The sequence below is a fragment of the Lepidochelys kempii genome, chromosome 26, assembly GCF_965140265.1.
Source record: "Lepidochelys kempii isolate rLepKem1 chromosome 26, rLepKem1.hap2, whole genome shotgun sequence".
NCBI lineage: Eukaryota > Metazoa > Chordata > Testudines > Cheloniidae > Lepidochelys > Lepidochelys kempii.
This window is the reverse complement of record NC_133281.1, coordinates 14,703,575-14,722,928: the sequence shown is the minus strand read 5'-3', so window position 1 is coordinate 14,722,928 and position 19,354 is coordinate 14,703,575. Positions and strand designations below refer to the sequence as shown.

Sequence of the window (19,354 nt, the reverse complement as noted above, 5' to 3'; positions counted from 1 at the left end):
AATAAAGGAGGGGGCAATGCAGGCAGCATTCCTGCAGCAGGAATGCTTCACAGGAGACACTTGGGGGCCAACCAGGGGAGGGAATGCCTTTCATCTTTAGAGATTTAGGCCAGTCTGCTGGTAACACGATCCTGCAGAATCGGATGAGCCTGAGAAGGCTGAATACAAGGCCGAGTAAGAGACAAATAGAGCTTGTCTCTTTTGGGAATGCGTGGCTAGGTCACCTGTCCATCTGGACACAATTTCTCTATCCCTTACCTACAGCAGCATTTGTTAACACTCCCATCTCTACCCACTCCTGATCTGGAAGGCTCAGATCCCACAGAGACTGTGCTGCTAAAATAGTCACCAAAATTGCCAGTCCCATTCCCTGTTTCCTATCACAATATGCAACAATGACCTGCCTGCTTTGAGAACCCTGCAGTGAAAAGCTGCGCTCTTCTGTTACCACCCCAGGAACGGGCAGTGCTGGCATGGTCAGCGCGAGAGAAGCAGCCTGTAAGCCTGAGCTTAGCCCCTTCAGTCCCAACTCTAGTGGGGGAGAAAACAGAGCCTGAATTCAGATTTTTTTTTAAAATAAAAACCAAAAAGCAAAAAAAGCAATGGCTGCAGTCGAGAGAGGATGGAAGTTGGAATCCCTGGGCTTGATACTCCTCTTACAACAGTGACTAGTGTTACTAACCAACACAGGGGTAAGGTCCAAGTCTGGTTTAACTTGTACTCCCATAACAACTTGGTACATGTATCTACTGTCCCATCAAAGGACCGGAGAGAAGGGTGAAGTAAAATGGCAGGTGATTCTCTCTGCCACCTTTGTGTTGATGCTTTTCTTGCTTCCTTCCTTCCTTCCTCTTTTCTAGTCTCTGGCCACACGAGCCACAGCATCTTAGACTCAGGCCTGGCCTAGCCTAGGATTTAAAGGGGTGCTGTTAGCTAGATGGGAGCCAAGACCTAGGTCATGTGAAGGTACAACTTGCCTGGTCTTGATTAGGCTTTCAAAGATGCTGGTTAGTCCGAGCCAGCTGACACGATCTGATACTGCACCTTTAAATCCTGGTCTAGCTGAAGCCTTGTGGGGACAGATGCAGATGAGCTGCGTGAGGTGAGCTGTGTAAGTTACATGTTGGCAAGCGGCTGTTTGAACTAGTGCAACACACACAAATGGAACGGAAAGTATCAGTCACACCGCTTCAGACTCTTGGACACTCTCACCTCCAAAGTTGTCCCTGCACTCCCGAGAGCTCTGTGGGCTGCAAAATCCCCAAAGGCAGAAGTTAGGCAGCACAGGACACGAGCCAGAGTTCCGGGGGCGGGGAGGGGTGTCACTGAATTAGAGAAGAGGGTTTGTTCGAGGAAGCTGAACCAAGGATTAGAAGGAGAGTCCAGATATGCCCTTCACCAACACTACACAAGGGAAGGATGGCCAGAGGGGCAGGCAGAAATTCCCATTTCTAACATGCAGGAGGCATTGCAGTCGGAGCAGTAGTTTTGAACGCGGCAGCACTTGCAGAAGCTGAGCAACTCCCAAGATCCCACAGCTGAGGTGGCAAAAAGTCTTAGTTTCCTGCCAACTTTAAGATTCTGCATCTTTAACTCTTTCAAGGCCTTGAACTTGCTCCCACTGAAGTCAGTGGACAGGTTTGGCATTGAAACAGACAGGAGCAGGAGTCAGAATTCACATCTCCTAGTCCCACCAGTGTGATTAACCCCGCTGAAGTCAGTGGAGTTGTACCAGTGCTTACACCCTATGTGAGGACAGGCAGTACCGTTTGCTGCTCACTCCTGCAGCAGCATCCAACCACCTTCTTGCAAGGTGGTGCCAGCCTGTTCCCAAGAGAGCTATTCCTCACCAGCCCTGGACATAGTGCCGGGTCAGCAGGTCCCCATCACATGTGCTTCCTTAAGTGACAATGCAATCATCACAAAGCATACGCACCGCATACACTATTTGCTTAGTATTGACCACTCTTGATGGGCCTCTTCCTCCTCCCGCCACAGTCCCAGAGATCACACAGACCCCAAACACTCTACCCATTTTGCACCATCTTGGGCAGTTTTATTGTAGACCACCTAGATGCTTCCAATCAGACCAACGCAGCCTTTGGAGAGATCCACAGGAGCTTCCACAGACAGTGTCACGTTGGGATGGGAGTAGCTTGGGAACGTCTCAAAGCATTTCAGGGCTCTGCAAAACCAATGGGTGTTTTAACTCCCTTCCCCCAAGCCTCTGGAAATTTAAACCCATGATTCCTGTCCTTGAGGCGACTCAACTGAAATAAACTCGCACTGTTTTAGATCAGAAGAGCTAGTGCTCTGTAACATGGATCATAGAGCACCCCAAAAACTCAGCTGGCATAGTGGGATACCCTAGAAACAGTACTGGTTAGTTCATTTGAATTTTTCTTCTCTCCCTGTCTTTACACTCCTATTTTCAGTCCTGCTATTAAGGATCATGGACCGACAACATCCACGTTCGCGCTGCACTTTGGAACCTACTTGTCTGAGCGATTACAAGATGGATGGGGTCACCTCTGGCATTAAGAGAAATCTCCAGAACCTATTTTGCTCCCGTTTGTTTGTTTTTTTTAAAAACCCACAACACGTGTGTGTTGAAGTCCCCAGCGTACGATGTCAGTTACAAATAAAGCTCAAAGATCAAGAGTAAAAATGATGTGGTCCACACTGTCCGTATATTCTCTGATTGCTTTGCAATACAAGGCCACGGGACTGGGGCAGCTCCAAAGGCGAGATGCAGCACAGCTGCAGTGTTACTGAGTGTCCTACTCCTGCGCCATGGCTGGCTGGGACCCACTCCCATCAGTAGAAACCTCTCTCTCCACAAGTGACAGGGTCCATGCCAGTGGCTACAGCTTGTTGTTCCGGTGAAAGGTGGTCCCGTGAGGGGAGGCGTACGTTGGCTGATTGTGCCACGTCGACACAGGGTACAGCCTCTGGCGCAGCGAGCTGTCGTAAGACGTAGGGTAGTGCACTAGGCTGGCAGCCAGCGGCCGGCAGAGGTCTGAGGATTGAGTGGAGGCAGCTAATAAGTGGCCTGGAAACGCAGGGATGACAAATGGGCTGACAGAGAGCGAAGGAATCAGTGAAGAGGACTGGCCCTTTAAATGGTCCGCGGGGGTGCCAAAGTTCACCGGGAACCTCAGCATCGTCCCTTTGTAACTATCCTGCCTTGCAGCAGAGGGGAGCGGTGCTGGGAAGCTGGGGCTTGGCACCACGGCCTGGGGCTTGGCCAGGCCCTGCTGGAGGCTCGGCGACTCGCCGCGTTTGTCCTTTGGCTCCACTCCCTTGATGAGAGGCGAGACAGCCTTTAGCTTCTTCCCATGAACAAAGCCCTCCTCCTCCAGACTGCGCTTGCTCCTTGGCCCGGGGCCCAGGGCAGGGCTGCCCACCTGGTTCTGTGGGATGGGCTGGACGAGCCCGCCATTCTTGGGCAGCGGGGGACTGGCCTTGGCAAAGCTGGCCATGGGTGGGACCCAGCAGGCTTTCACACTGGCAAAGGGAGAACCTCTGCTCCCCGCAGAGCTGCCTTTATAGAAAGCAGAGGGTCCCTGGCTGTCTCTGCTCCAGGAGGGCGGGGCCTGGCTCGCTTTGCTGCGCAGATCTTCTGGCTGCTCCACACAACCCTCCGTACCCTCCCGCCTCTTCCGAGTGAGGTTGGCTGGCTGCAGGTCCTTGCCTGGCTGCTGATAGATGGAGAGAGACTCTGGGAAATCCTTGAAGCCCCGAAAATACTCCATCGGGCCTCGTAGGGGGTGGCAGCTCACGGGTTTCAGAACCTCACTTCTGTACGCATGGAAGTGGCCAGTGAAGATTGCAGGAGCAGGGGAGAGGTGGCGCCCTGAACTCCCGTCCTCTGTCCTCGGAAATATCTGGCTGCCTCTGGGGCTCAGAGATCCCTTTGGGCACGGTGCCCCCTCCCCTTTGTTAGGGGGGAGGCACGCTTGGGCTGGGTCATTGGCATCATCCCCCTCTGGAACAGGGCTCCTTCCCTCTTTGCTCTGATGAATGACTGATGGCCTGTTGGAGTCGAGCTCTGGGCTGGGGCAGGGGAGCCCTGCAGACCTGGATTTCTTGCCTTCTGGGCAATGGCTCAGATGTCTCTCATGACAGTGCAAGGATTCAGCCTTGCTCACTTGAGCCAGCAGCTTCTTCTTGGCCAAGGGAGACATGATGCCATGGTTCCCCTTGAAGTAAAAGCTGGAGAAGAGCCGTTTGTAGGCCTCCGAGCAGCCGTGGGCCCTGCAGTTGCTGTGGCAGCTCATGGATGGCTGGCTCTTGGCCAAGTCCTTGGTGTTCGAAAGGGGGAGCCCCTCAGCTCGGTCTCCTGGTCGGCTCTGCTCGGGGCCATCTGTCACAGTCTCCCTGCCTCGTTTTGGAATGGCAGAGGTATCCGGCTTCACCTTCTCAGGCAAAACCTGCAACCCAAGGGATGGGACCATGAGCGCTGGGAAAGGGCTGAGCACACTCCTGTGAGCAGAGCCAGGGTAGGGTCAGAGGGGGCACAGGACACAGCCCCCACTCATCTGCTAAATGCAGAGGGGCGCTCCCAGGCCAACCCCTGACCTGGGTGAGCAGCTCCCACTCCTCCTCAGCCACTATAGTAAGAGCTCCCCATTCTAACCTGAACTTCTAACTACAGCTGTCCAGATCCACCAACCTGTTGGAGTCCCCCCTGAAAGCCATGGGGGGCCAGCTCTCCAGCTCCCACACTTGCCCACTCCTTTGTTCTCTTCCCCCAGGCGTCCAGTCACAGCCTCCTCCTCCTCCCTGCTGCTCCACAGCCCATTGCAGTTCTGTTCTCTCAGAAGCTTTTCTCCCTGCCCAGTCCCTCGCCCCAGCATAGCCCCCAGTATCTCTCCTTGCAGCATGAGCACTGTCAGGAGCAATGGTCTGGAGACTGCTGTTGAGAGACCCTGAGGAGGGGTTGGCCCAGCTTGGCCCAGTCCTGCACCTGATCTCCGCTTTTCTCCTTCTTGACTCTCTTGCTCTTTTCAGCTGCGTCATCGCCCTGCTCCCCACGGGGCTCCCTGGAGACCTTGTACTGCTTCCGGGGCTTGGCAGGGGGCAGGGGCTTGTCATCCTCGCCCTTCAGGTGTCGCACATACGGGAGGACCAGCCTGCAGGACAGAGAGGCCAAGTGCATGAATCAGGGACAGTGGCCCAGAGGAGCCCAGTTCCACTGAGACAGGCAGGCCCTCCCCACCCTAACCATGACCCACTGCAGAGGACTTGGCTGGGCTCGGGCAGAGCACAGCAATGGCACTAGGCCTACGCAGCAGTACCTGTGTTCCTAGGAGGAAGCACCAGATTCCGGCACTGCTACACCCTAGCAGGTGCAACCAGCATCCTCAGGGACCTGTATGTCCGCCAACAATTGGGCTGCTCCCCCCACCCCACTCTTCTCTGGTCCCTTCCATCGGAGGATCCGCAAATACCTCAAACATGGTTGGGTGCATCCCTGCCACAACCTGCAGAGTAAGGGTGGTACCACACACCATTTTACAGATGGGGAAACTGAGGCACAGAGCAAAGGGGCAGGACTTGCCGGGGTACCCAGTTTACACATAGGGTGGGCACAAGGTGGGAAGCAGCAGATGTAGGGTGATGTTAACTGGAAGCTACTGATCTGGGGACCCAGGAGTGGAAGAGTGACCTCAGCAGGGGTCAGACCTGGGACCACTGGATTGAGGAGCAGGAGTTTCTGCTGCCTGCATGAGAGGCACAGTAACCAGCTCAAACCTCATGTGCCGCAGAGGGAGCAAGCCCCCTGCTGTGTTAGTGTGGGCTCAGCACCACAGACAGTGCCGGTCGCCAGGACAGACCTCACAGCCTGGCTGGCAGGGCGGACACTCAAACCGAGGCCTCAAGGGCAGCCGTCCGTGGCTGCTCCTGGTGACACTGGCAGCTAGCTGAGGTGAGGCACTCCAGGAGGGCTGGCTGCTCTTCCAGTTTGTGCCTCCAGGGCTGTGGCATAGGCAGGAGGGCCAGTACCTCTCGTAGTGCCTCCGGGTGCAGGTGGCCGCGCTGGTGCTTCCAGGGCTGCCCCCCAGCTCATCATACACGTTCTTCCAGAGGCGTCTTCCTGTGACCTGCAAAAGAAGGGGAGAATGAGACCTACTGGGGATGCTGTGTCCACAGCATCCAGGAGCACCTTGCACAGCCTGCCTTACCCCAGCGATGTGCCCTGCTGCAGAGCAGGGAGAGGCCCTGCCAGCACAGGAATCTGGGGTGCCTGGGCTGGGATGGCGACAGCAGCTCCCCTCCAAAGCTCAGGGTTGGGGAGCACCCAAGGAGCTGACCGCAGGTTCTGTGTTAGAGCTGGCATCCTTGGGCCTAGGTTCTTGGACCTGCTGATGGATGCTCCTTGCACTAACGCCTGAGACTACATCCAGCCCTCCATGGAGCCTCACGACAGGGCCATGGCTGAGGACAGGATACCAGCACACAGATCACGGGACACCTGTTGGGATCCAGCCTAAGGCTGTGACCGTCACGTTTTACAGCAGGGGAAACCAGCCACAGAGCAACAACGGCACAGCTAGAACAGAACCCAGGCTTTCCAGTTCCAGCGCAGTACTGGTGTACAGAGGCACAACCTGTCAGCACCAGTGCAGGCCCTATTGCTTATGCTGGGACCTCCTGCTGTCCTGCTTTGACCCCCAAGCCATCCTTCCCCATAGCAGCAATCAGCACCGTGCTGCACTGGGAGCCAGGGAAGAGTTAAGTGATGGGAGCTAATTAGATCCATTCCCCTCACCCCAGGGTGGGTCATCTGCAGGTGGCAGGGCTTTTGGTCAACTTGCTGAAAACACCACATGCTCCATCCCACTGGTGTCTGGAGCTGGAGAGCCCCCTTGCGGGCTCCAGGCAGCCTCCCCTCCCCATGGCGCTCCACACAGGTGCTGGCGCCAGCAACTCTCATTGCTGCCGTTCGCAGGAACAGATGGGGCGATGGGGAGGAAATTAGCTGAGCCAAGCAAAGTGCCAACATGAAGGAAAACGTTCATTCTGCAGCAAAGTCCCCTCCCCCTTCTGCCCGTTAAATCCACCAGGGACAGGAAGAGGCAGCAGGAGATGCCAGCGCTCCTCTGCTCAGAGAGATAAATCACCAGGTGCCTGGTTAACTCTCTCATGCCCACCAGCCTCAGCAGGGCAGGGCCTTTAAAAGGTCAGCTCCAGGACTCTGCACACCGCTCTAGCTCTACGGGGCTGAGCAGGGTACCTTTCCCTTTCCCCCAAACTCTCTTGCCCTGGCTGCCAATGTCCCAGGGACTAGGTTCTCCACCCCTCTCCCTCCAGGTCCAGCACTGTGCTTTGCTTATTGCACTGCACTGTCTGTCCCAATCAGCAGCTGTGTGCGCTGTCCCTTGCTCCAGGACCTGAACCATGAACTTCACCAAGACGCCCCTGTCCCTCCCCCTCTAACGCAGTGGATTTGCTTGTTGCAGGGAAGCATGAATCAGCTGGGACACCCCAGCGATACCATCTTTGCAGTTCTGCTGCAGAAGAGCCCGAAGGGAAGTCTACACCAGCTTCTGAGCCCCTTCCCTTCGTTCCGAGTGGGGTCACTGGGGCCGAGATCAGCACTAACAGCACGGATTGGCCACCACAGCTTTGTGCACCAGGGACTACCTTCAGCCCTCCGGGCATGATTCTGGCTGGAAGCAATGGCAGTTCCACCTCAGCTGAGAGACTCTGGGAGGTCTCTTCCATGCCAAGAAGCCTTGCCCCAGCGCTGCAGCATTGCAGCCGAGACCTGTTTGAACAGGAGTTTGGCCACAGCCTAGGACAGTCCGCCATGATCCTCTAAACCCTGTCCTGCTCCCAGCTGCTGCACATAGCAACAGATTTAGGCTCCAGAGGAAGTTGTGTCCCACTTTGCTAAAGAGATGACCCTGCAACAGGGCAGCATAAGGGTGATGGCAGCGGGGTCCCTGCCCCAGTAATTCAGTTCCACGCTTCTTACCAGCTCATATGCTCCCAGCTTCTCCACAGCTTTGTAGATCTTCCACAGGTTAACTAGACAAAGACAAGGAATGGGCAAGGAGTGAGGACAGGTCAGTGGGCTAATGTTTCATGACACCTGTCCCAAGGCACTACTCACCCTTCATCACCAGCAGTCCTGTCAGTCAGACTCTTGGAGGTTGTGTGAGAGCAGCCTCCATTGACTTTAATGGGAGCTACAAGATGGGCCATTAGCAACATGACGCAGGGTCGTCAGCCAGGGCAGGGTTCCGTACACAGGATGTATAGGGAGCACCGCAGCGTGTCATGCCTGGAGACCAGCTGCTGTGCTGCCTTTTGGGGAGAGGTTAGTGCTGGGACACTGGGTGGCTTGGGCAGGGCACTGCCACAAGGAAGATTAGCAGACTGTTATGGTCCCAGAGAGCACAGAGGCACTGTCGCAAGGAAGCTGCCCACCTGGCCGGCATGGCCAAGGCACTGACAGAGATCAGAGCAGTAAGCTTCACCACATACGATGGCTTTCTCCTTTCGCTCTCTGCCATTAGCACCCCCTCACACCCTGCTCCAGAGGGCGCAGCATAGATAACACCCCCATCCATGCAGGGCCTGGGATGGGGAGTTCTGGTCACTCAAAAAGCCACCCTTGAATTGTTGTGAGCCACCTGCACAAGGATCTCACGAGCAGCAACAGTTTGCTTCCTTTGGGCCACTGAGTGGTGCTCATTGCTCGTGGTGCTGGCAGGTTACTCAGCCAACAGGCCTGGGCCTGCCAGTCGTGGAGGGGGAATCACTGGCACTTGTCCTGGGGTAGCCCCACTTCCTGCCCCCAGTCTATGGCTGGCTGTTACATGGATGTGTCAGCCTCTCATAGGCCGGCCCTGAAGAGGTGGCTGGCATGTCACTCCTAAACCCACTCCTGCAGTGCCACCTGGGCTGGGAACCAGCAAAGGATTCTGGAATTCTGCCCCCCCACCCCAAGACACAGTTATGAGAAGCTGAGCAGTAAGCTGTGACAGGAGAAATGAGTGGACGCGTGCAAGGTAAATGGACGCACTCTGCTTGAAGCCAAGATGAGGCACTCTCTCGATGGGCGTGTGACGGTCCTTCATGAACTTGTAGAGATTGACCAGGAAGGCCTGCTCCTCTTCCTTCTCCCTGCTCAATGCCTGTTCATCCCCCATCTCCTCCACCAGCCTCTTCTGCTCCTCTTCGGAGCTGCTGTCTGGCTTCAGCGCTGGAGAGTCCTGCAGAGAAACACAGCCAGGCAATCACCAAATGAGGTGGGGAAGCCAAAGGACAGAGAGGGAGGGGACCTGCCTCAGCTCACACAGAGAGTCCATGGCAGAGCCAGGAATAGAACCCGGGAGTCCTGGCTCCCAGCCCACACTCTACTCACTGGACCATGCTTCCTATCAGAGCCAGGAATTGTACCAGGAGTCCTGACTGCCAGGCCATTGCCACTAGGTCACCCAGCTTGCATGCATTTGCCACACAGAGCCGGCTAAAGCCATCCTGAATCCAGAGAAGACTGCATTTGTGTGTGTGTGTGTGGGGGGGGAACGGACGGGGGGACTGTATTAATTCCTTAACCCTCCTAGATATGCACAGCTGAGGAGCAGCAGCAGCTCCCACAACCTAGCTCATGTTTGCTTCAGAACAGCTGTGCAGGCTGGAGGGCCAGGATCCAGGACCAGTTGCCCCCAGAGTCCCTCAGCAAGGAGGGGAACAATGCAAGGCAACTTACAGAATGGCAGGGATGATAAGAGAGTTACTGAAGCTTCACATCTTCTTGCCTCTTTTCAACCTAATCTTGGACACCCCCAAACACATCTGCACGACTCTGCCTGCTGGATACACACTTGCAGCAGTGAACTGGGAGTCAGGACTCCTGGGTTCTATTCCCACCAGTGGGGTTTTCACCGAATGCCATGCTGCATTGTACACTGCTCTAAATACCATCGAGAGGTGTTTTGCGGTCGGAGGCATTTTATTAGCTCCGGAGAGTAACAGACTTGTGCAACTAAAGAGTGAGAGCCAGAGTTTATTATTCTCCCGGCTGGGAAGGCAGCCAAGTTGGTCAGAGCACTGGAGCTGTGTGAGAACACGAGGAACAGCTTCCAGGAAAACAGAAGGGCAGAAATACTCGCTCTCATCCTCTCTCTCTCTCTCTCTCGGCTAAAAATGTTTCTCGTTTGTTTGTTCTACATTTTCCAGAGTTATAAAACTTGTTGCTATTTTTGGGCAAAGCAGCTGCTCAGCTCCCAGCACTTTTTCTTCTTTCTATTCTTTTAACTGCTTGTGACAGTGGTGTTATTTTAGCTGCTGAGCTATTTCTGGGCCTCCTTTTCCTTTTTTAAACCGCAGTGAATTCAGTGCGGGGGACTGGTGCATGAGCGAGAGTCCTGGCAATTCAAGGCCTCTGCCACAGGGCAAGTTTCTCAAACCCACTCAGCACCACCACAACCCACTCAGGCCTGCCCTGATGGGACAGACCTCTCCTCTAGGGCACGAGACATGCTTTGTACACCATCTGGTCCTCGCCCGCTCTCCTAAGCCTACCCACTCAAGTTGGCTGTGGCAGTGGTTTCGGTGAAGCAGCCACCTGTCTGTTGGAAACCAGACTGAGTGAATGAACCACTTCACCAAACTCCTTTCACCAGAACAACTCTCAGCGAGGAACAATTTTTCCTAGATTGGATCAACACTGGTGGCCCACAGAGCGAGAGGCATGGTCTGCCATTATTGGTCACCTAAGACATCCAGTGCCATTTAATGGGAGCAGGGTTATGGTGTGTCCTGCCATGGCTGTCACAGCAGCTAGGCCCACGGCAGGGGATTGCTGGGGACACTTTGTCTCTAGTCCCATCTTTAGCAATCACACCAGCCACCCAGTGCTGAGGACTCACGCAGTCTACACCCCTCACTCTCAGGACCAAGGGGTAGGTCTCTTTCGTATCCATCCCATCTCTCTCCCCACCACGATGGAAGTGGCAGGTGCCCCTTAAATGTGTCCACAAAGGCACAAGGCATCATATGTGAGTTTCCATAGTGCTTGGGGAGATAATGGATTGACAAGAACCAGTGTAACCCAACACTCGACCCAGGGAGGCTGTACGACTTACACCCACCCCATGGCTGCAACCTAGGAGGACTTTAAATTGACAGCAGAAGTGGATGAGGAGGGACACATCAGTCTCACGCGACAGTCCTGTGGAAGGTTCTGTGGCCAGGAGCCATGGAACAGGCCCCGCAGGCAGGCAGATGCCTACAAGCAACAGGAGGAACAGAACTCACAACCTTCCACAATGGAGAAGCCACAGGCCTCTGGTAAAGTAAGGGGGCATCTCCCCCAAAAGAGAGAACGGACACGCTTCCTACGGCCCACATGATCCATGCAGTGACCTCCACTGGGCTGGGTGCACTCCCACAGGCCTTTCACAGAGCAGCATGGGGCCACGTGCACCCAGCAGCATACATAACTATGCAACATGCTCCATGCAGCAAGGGCAGCAATGCTCAGTGAGAGACAAAGGTGGACATGACTTTCCTGACTGCCCTTCACCCATTTCCCCCTCACTAGTTCCTTGGCCCTGTGGCTCCCCTCTCAGTTTCACGTGATGCAGACGGACAATCTGAGCATCTGCTTTCTCTTTTGGGTTGTCACCATTCCTGGAAATGGTCTCAATTCCATAACTGCACCGATTATTCCAGAGGCCTGTAATGTGCCTTGCCCCAAAACACTCTCAGTGTCTCAGTCACAGCCTGGCTTCCGACTCCCTGCTGCAGATGGTGCACACCTATGTGTGCACAAACTGAGCACCGGGCAGGTTTGCACACCTAGGAGTGCAGCAGAATCAGTAGTCTGTTGCACAACTGCTTCAGCAGCACAGGTTGCACTTGTCTGGAAGTTCAGGAGAACCCCTGAGTCTTATCTGCATCCAGCAGCCTCAATCGATCATCCCCTCATCGATCATCCCCTTCTATTTATAAAAACCAAGTTCTGGGTCTTCTCTATGGTAAGGGATACGCCTTTGCTGCATGTTGCAGGTGCAAATAAGGGACTGATGCAGGTGCAAGTCAGCCCTGCCCAGGCAAACAGGCCCCATGCAGAATTCCGTAGCCACTCTATGGAATGGCTCTGCATCCAAGGAGCCTGGCTTCAGGGGGAGCTGGCAACGGAGGCCAAGCTGAGGCAGCAGGTTATAAAAGCGATGCACACAGTCTCCCCCATAGTCCCTTCATCTCCATGTCACTTCACATCTGCCCCTCCAACCCTCTCCCCCTCATCCCTGTCCCTTTTCTTTCCCTTTAGCTGATCTTAAGAAAAAAAATCCTGGCACTAACTTGCCATTTGCTTGCATCCCATGGTTCACTCTGCTGGTGCGTTCTGCCCCTTTCCCCACCCTGTGTCTGCCCTGCCCAGGTAGACAACACTGTCTCATTGCTTCCTTGTGCTCTGCCTCTGCCTGTCAGCTCTCATCATGTACTTTGGTGCAGGTACCCTCTCTCTGTTCGGGGGCTGTACAGCACCCAGCCCAACAAGGTCCCAGGCCAGGACTGGGTCACCTACGATAATACAAATAAAACAACCCTCTCTTCCCTGGAGGCTTGACTTTATAATTTGTTGTTTTCCCTTCATCTAGAATAAGAGTGAGACCAACCCAAAGTCCAGGGCTGTCTTTTCATACAGACACCTATCGGGGTATGCTGGAACAGCGATGAAACAGCCTTTAACAACTGTTTGCCGCCAAGGGGAAGAAGAGAGATTCCCCCTGCGCTAGGCTGCACAGGAATTTCAGCTATTGTTCCCGGAGCATTGCGGTCAGTTGCTGCCTGTCGAACACCAATGCAGCTATGGACACAGGTACCCAAATAACAAAATAACAGCATCCTTTACACACCTCCCTCAGAGGTTTCAAGCTCCCCATTCTCATTTCACGGAGAAGGCTGAGTGACTCAAGAAACTCCAATGGGAGACGAGGAGAGAACTTCATGCTGTTTCTCACTCACCACCTGGTCCAGTGGGTCCACAGTGCTCTGGCTCCCCTCGGGTCCAGGCTTCACAGCATCAGCCTCTTCCACAGGTCCTGGCCCAGCAGCCTCCATTGTGGAAGTCTTCTTCTTCCTCTTCCCTTTGAAGCTGAGTGCTGTGGCCAAAGAAGATGGAGAAACCACTGAGAAGCAAAAGGCCCAAACAACCATGCAAATCAAGGGGAGGTTCTCTCCATACTCTGTGCACACACACAGCAGAGTGAGACACCAGACAGATAGATACATGTACTAGGGAATACATGTGATCAGTCCCTCAAATGCTGCAGGGCCCCAGTTTCCAGCATCAGTAACCCAGGATCCAACCTTCCCTCCCCTCAAACGCAGGGTGCAGAGCTGGATCTGGATCCAGACTTCCCAGGACTCTCCAATGGATGGAGACCCAGATGCCCAGACCTGCACAGCCCTGAACTCAGGGAACAGTTGGGTCTCTCAGGATTTCATGCGTGGACCCATGGTTCATTGCTACACACCACCCTTTCTGAGGGAGGTCCCAGCTCTGCACAGGGGGCCAGCCCCCAGCTGAACCCAGTCAGAACTCCAGAGAGGGACACTCTTCAGCCTCAGACATGCCAGAGGGACCCACTGCCCCGGACTTGGCCCCAGGACAGGCAGGCTTTCCAAGAACAGAGACCTCTGTGACGCAGGTATCTGCCTTGCATCCTGTTCAGAGATATACATGTTTGTCAACAGCTCCTGATGGTGGGCCGTCTGGCCACTGCTTTCGCTTTCAGGGTGGCTTCCTGGAGCCGTGGGAGCCAGTGCAGAGCTGTGAACGCTTCCCCACCTCAGCCACATCCGTTCCTGCCAGACGCTCGGCTAACTGCCTCTGGCAGGTGGCTCACTCTCCCTTCAGTTGCTGAGGAGGGATGGGAAACCACCCCCCAGCCCCAGCGGGCAAGTGGAGAGACCCTTCCACTTCCCCAGTCATTTCCTGAGACAACGCAAGACATGGAGACCTGTCTTAGGTCTCCTGCAGCCCCTAACCACTCCTGCTAGTTCTGCCCTATCAAACGTCCTAACCTTCACCCCTCAAGCTCTTCAACAAGAGCCCATAGACAGTGAGAGCGGAGTAGAGGCCACCTCCCTCTACCGCCCAGCAGTTAAATAATCCTCACCAGTTCCCACCTGGCTCATAGAAGAATCCCAACCCCTCCAAGTCAGTAGGGGGGTAGAGCTGGGCAGACTGCCCTGCAGTGTCCCCATTAGGCCTAAAGCAAGTATTTGGGTCTGTGCTGCTGCCAATGCAGCCCGAAAGTAACTGACAATTGAATAATTACAAAAAAGTATGCCCACCCCTGACCAGAGAACCAGCAGGAAACTCCTGCCCAAGGGCCAGACCAAGGGAAGCACAGCCGGGACACTGTAAGAGGTGTATTACTGTAGCGTCTAGAGGCCACACTGAGATCAGGGCCCCGCTGTGCTGGGTGCTACACAGACGCCTACCTGCCCTGAAGAGTTTACAATCTAAATTGAAAGAGGGGAAACTGAGGCACTGAGCAGAGCTGTGACTTGGCTAAGATCACATAGCAGGACAGTGGCAGAGCAAGGTTCCAGTGCCAAATTCCAGTCCTGAGGCCTCTCCTGAGGAGGGCCCCTGATTGCCATAGTGGGGAGCCACCGCCAGTCAGAACCTGGGACATAGCTTGTCTTTGGCTGTGGTCCAGCAAGCAACCTTGCTGAGCGACTCCCACACAACACAACGTTTCTGGAAATAAGGGGCTTGGAATGGTACATGATCTGCTGTGAATTCAGGGCAGAGGCCCCGCCCCATCCTTCTTCACTTGTGGGATTCATTCCATGTTGCATAACTGCTTAATATAGATTCTGTTTACACAACAAGGAAGGAAGAGAAACAAACAAACAAAAAACCCCTCCTACTCTGCACTTTTGCTGGTGCCAGAGCCTGAGCGAGCAACATCTGCCGGGCTGAGGTCACCTACTACTCCAACAACCCCTGTTTCCAAGCTGAGGGGAGGGCAGATCGGAACCAGAGCCAGTGGATCAGAACCAGGCCACATCAGTCTCTCCTTCTGACGCTAGTGAAATATCCACCTCTCCTTCTGGAGCCCTTCGAACAACAAGCACTGATCTGTTCCCAAGGCTCGGACGCCCAGCCTACTCCAGTTCGTGTTTGCTGTGTCGTTCTCAGCCCCACAGGGTCAGCGAGCTCATAAAACGCTTTCACATACTGTACAAAGGGGAGAGAAAACTGGCCGGTTTAATGTTCTCTGGGCATGAGATCACCACGCACGGCAGCCAAAACAAGCCCGGCTTCTGAGAGGATTACTGGACATGATGACAACTTTGGGAAACAGAGCAGAGAACAGCTTGAGTCTTTTACCCAGCTTATGGCAGGAGCTACTATGGGGGAGGGAGGAAGGCGGCGAGTCAATTCTTCCCCCCCTCCCCTCAACTGCCTGGGCTCATCAACATGGCACAGAGAACAGGCAGGGAGAGGAAGGGACAAAGACACCTGAACCCCTCACTGAGGCAAGAGCACAACTCCCAATAAACAAAGGAGTCAAGTGCAGGTGTTTTTGTTAATTACAACGCAAGCCGAACACCATTAATTAGGGAGTTCTCCTAACAGTTATACTGGATGGATCACGGCTTGTTGACAAGCTGTGCCCTCCTCTCCTTATATAAACAGGGAAGACCCCTGCCTGTGCTGACATTGGAGACATGGGGGGGGGGGTTGCATATGGAGGAGTGAGAGCACAACTTGGCTCTCCTCACATGTAGGAATCTGCCCCTCTGCTCTGCAGAGTCCTGCTGCTCCCGCTTCATTCTTCCTATGCAGATCCCAGCAGTTGTTCCTTCCCCCCACCCTCATTTCCTATCCTGAGGATCCAGTATTATACTGTTCTTTGTTTCATGCCAGTTGGGATGCGTCTTATCTGGGTTGCAACACTGAAAAGCACCTGTTTATTTGCAAGGCAGCTGCGCGCAGGACCCTGCTTGGCAGTTTTACTGGGATGGCAAAGTGCCTGTTTCGGGGCTGCCCTTCTGCACAGTTGGGGGCTCACACAGTTTATGGTGGTGTCCCTTCCTCTGCCAGCACTCTCCTTTCACCAGTCCAGAGAGAAGAGCTGGACATGCTGCTTTAAACCAGTTCTTTATCCTCCCATCATTAGTGGATTAATGTTGATACCACAGCATCAAATGTGATGGGGCAATATCATAACCATCATTTTACAGGTGGGGAAACTGAGGCACAGAATGGGGAAGGGTGGGACTAACCCAAGGTCACACAATGGCAGAGCAAGGAATAGAAGCCAGTTTTCCAGGCTCCGACCCTTGTGCTTCAGCCATGGTGCTTCAACCCTGCTACAAAAGAAACCTTAAAACAAAAGCACCCCAACCTTGCTAACAAATCAAGGACTCAGTACAAACAAGAGTGAGAGAGAGGAACCAGTAGGGTGCCAATGCCAGCAAGGAAGAAAGTGCAGCAAATCCATTCCCAAACTTCAGGGAATCACAGAAATTAGAGATGCCAATGACCCACGAGCTCATCTAAACCCTACCCAAAAGGGCAGCGAGGGGGGGAGAGGAGGGGGGGGTGCTCAACCTCATACATATTCCAGCGCATAGAGAAAGGGAGAGTGCGATTTAACGAAGCCCCCAAGGAAGGACGACTCCAATCTAATCTGGAACAGCAGAGTCCTCTGGCATTTTGGATTTTTGGTTCTGCCTTTGCCAACCATGACAGTAGATGTTTGTATTTCACAGCAGCAATCTGCAATTTCCAGAGTCACTCACGCACAGGCACCCCCCCCTCCCCGCCCACTACTGAACCATGTATCTTGTTCACACTACCAAGGCGCGGGAGCGTGCTCGGGTGAGCAGGGGGGCTCCATTCCTCTCCGCGGCCGTAGGGGGGTGAAAAAAAAAAAGAAAGAAAGAAAGAAAGAAAAAAAAAGTGTTCTTGAAAAGGTCAAACCATTTCTTGGCTCGGAAGGAGGGGCCGTTAGCATCTTCAAAGGAGGAGAGCGAGCCGCTTTCGGGAAATGACAGAGTGCAATGGAACCCGAATTCTGCGTACACACTGTACCGTACCTCCGCTTAACCCTTTGGGGGCCGCGGCGGGGAAGGGGAAAAACAGGCAGATTCTTCTGGGAACCAGCGAGAGGGGGGGGGAGGGAGGGAGGGAGGCCGGCCCTTGCTGACAGCTGTCACAACAAATTAGCTGCGAACTGCTACAGATCGCAAACCGCAACAGGAAGTGGGATGCCAGAGCCCGACGCGGCGCTGAAATTTACCAACTAGAAAGAAAAGTGTATTGCGAGATAAAAAGTGACTGGGAAGCCCCCGGCAGCCAGAAACTTTTGAGACAAGGAGAAAAAAAAAAAAAACTCCCGCCCGCCGCCGCCCCGCCTGAAGAACCTGCCGCCGAGGACAACTGCGGCCCGGCCGTGCGGACAGGGCCGGCGAGCCCCGGCCGCCGGGCAGGGGCGCGGGAGGTTTTACCGTCACCGGGGTCGGAAGCCGGCTCCCGCCCCAACCCCGAACCGGTCGGGCCCGTAACTTGCCCCCCCGCCCAGACTCTCCCCCTCAGCTTACCCCCCCTCCCCCGGCCCGGCCCGGCCCGCGCGGGGACACGGTGCCCGGCCAAGACCCGGCAGGGCTGTTTCTTACCCATCGCCCGCAGCGCCGAGGCCTCAGCGCCCGCCCGGCCCCCACGCCGCCGCCCGCCCCATGCGAGACTCCGGAGTGTCCGGGCTGAGAAGGCAGCAACTCGCTCCCCTCGCCGGCCTGGCGCCCCGCCCCGTCCCGCCGATTGGGCAGGGGTGGCCGGTGGGCGCGGCCCATAGGAGAAGGGCGCAGTCAGTTAAGGGCTGGACCCGCCCCGCGCAGCTCGGGCCCCTGGGAGTTGTAGTTGGCCCGGGGTGCGCGGCCGCTGTGCCGCGCGCCGCTCTCCCCTCAGCCCGCCGGGCCCGCGCGCCGCTCTCCCCTCGGCCCGCGCGCGCCGCTCTCCCCTCAGCCCGCCGGGCCCGCGCGCCGCTCTCCCCTCGGCCCGCGCGCGCCGCTCTCCCCTCAGCCCGCCCGGCCCGCGCGCCGCTGTCCCCTCAGCCCGCGCGCGCCGCTCTCCCCTCAGCCCGCCCGGCCCGCGCGCCGCTGTCCCCTCAGCCCGCGCGCGCCGCTCTCCCCTCAGCCCGCCCGGCCCGCGCGCCGCTGTCCCCTCAGCCCGCCGGGCCCGCGCGCCGCTCTCCCCTCAGCCCGCCCGGCCCGCGCGCCGCTGTCCCCTCAGCCCGCGCGCGCCGCTCTCCCCTCAGCCCGCCCGGCCCGCGCGCCGCTCTCCCCTCAGCCCGCGCGCGCCGCTGTCCCCTCAGCCGGCCCGGCCCGCGCGCGCCGCTCTCCCCTCAGACTCCTTTCTTAGTCCGGAGTGACACCGGTGTAACCCGTTCACATCACTAGGCTTTGACGCCGGTGTAACCGGGGAGGCGCTGTGGCCCTCTGGGCACGTGAGCCGGGCACAGGGCAGCGGAGAGCCGGCTAACGCGTACCCGCGCCAGCACCCTGGAGGGACAGGCGGCACCTCAGAGAGAGACCCTCCCCTGAGAGGGGTCCTGGGGCCCTCCCTGGCCTGCGGGCAGGGTACATGCCCTGCAGGGGAGGAGAGAAGTCCGGGACCGTGGTGGCTTTGCCGGGCGGAGATGTGCCGTGCCAGGCTCGTTCATAGACTATCAGGGTGGGAAGGGACCTCAGGAGGTATCTTGTCCAACCCCCTGCTCAAAGCAGGACTGATCCCCAATTTTTGCCCCAGATCCCTAACTGGCCCCCTCAAGGATTGAACTCACAACCCTGGGTTTAGGAGGCCCACGCTCAAACCACTGAGCGATCCCTCCCCCCTATCCGGGCATGACCAGCCGGTGGGACGGAGTTACCGAACCAGAGGCTTTTCTGGTCGGCTCCTTTAAAGTCCAGCTGACACCAGTGCAAGCCCTGGCGGTGACTTCAGCGGGCTTTGGCTCCGGCCCCGCGGGCAGGGCTGTGTTCACAGCGCAGCCCCCTCTGGGCGTGAGATGTCTGTCCCTCCAGAAGCACTGGTTCTAACATTGGCGTGTTACTGTTATTCAACCCTCTTTCCAGGCTCTAGTTCCAGGGGCCTGTGCATGGCCCATCGGTCACGTTACATTCTGCACATAAATTTGCCCTTTTTTCCCCCCTCTGGCTTCTGCTGCCTTGTGGCGAGGACTTAATTTAAAATAAAGCCGTGATCTGCAGTCGTGGGGAATAGGGCTTAATAGGGCAGCTTTTGAATCAAATGGCAACTAGTGAGGAGCACGTAACCCTGAAAAATTGGAAGACTTAAAATAAG

General features: G+C 55.9%; 1 protein-coding gene across 2 annotated transcripts; it reads right to left on the bottom strand.

Moving 5' to 3' along the window:
• Positions 1 to 2,031: 2,031 nt before the first annotated feature.
• On the bottom strand, positions 2,032 to 17,931 carry ARID5A (AT-rich interaction domain 5A). Of its 2 annotated transcripts, XM_073325382.1 has the most exons (7): positions 17,671 to 17,931; positions 12,994 to 13,130; positions 9,038 to 9,227; positions 7,985 to 8,037; positions 6,010 to 6,107; positions 4,970 to 5,135; positions 2,032 to 4,433 (listed from the first exon to the last, which is right to left on the bottom strand). In XM_073325382.1, exons 1-7 carry the CDS (start codon positions 17,672 to 17,674, stop codon positions 2,865 to 2,867), a joined length of 2,217 nt encoding a protein of 738 aa, XP_073181483.1. In that variant the 5' UTR covers positions 17,675 to 17,931; the 3' UTR covers positions 2,032 to 2,864. The 2 variants fall into 2 exon arrangements, with proteins under 2 accessions (XP_073181483.1, XP_073181484.1); XM_073325383.1 differs by lacking the exons at positions 12,994 to 13,130; positions 17,671 to 17,931 and adding an exon at positions 12,885 to 12,985.
• Between the last annotated feature and the right edge of the window lie 1,423 nt (positions 17,932 to 19,354).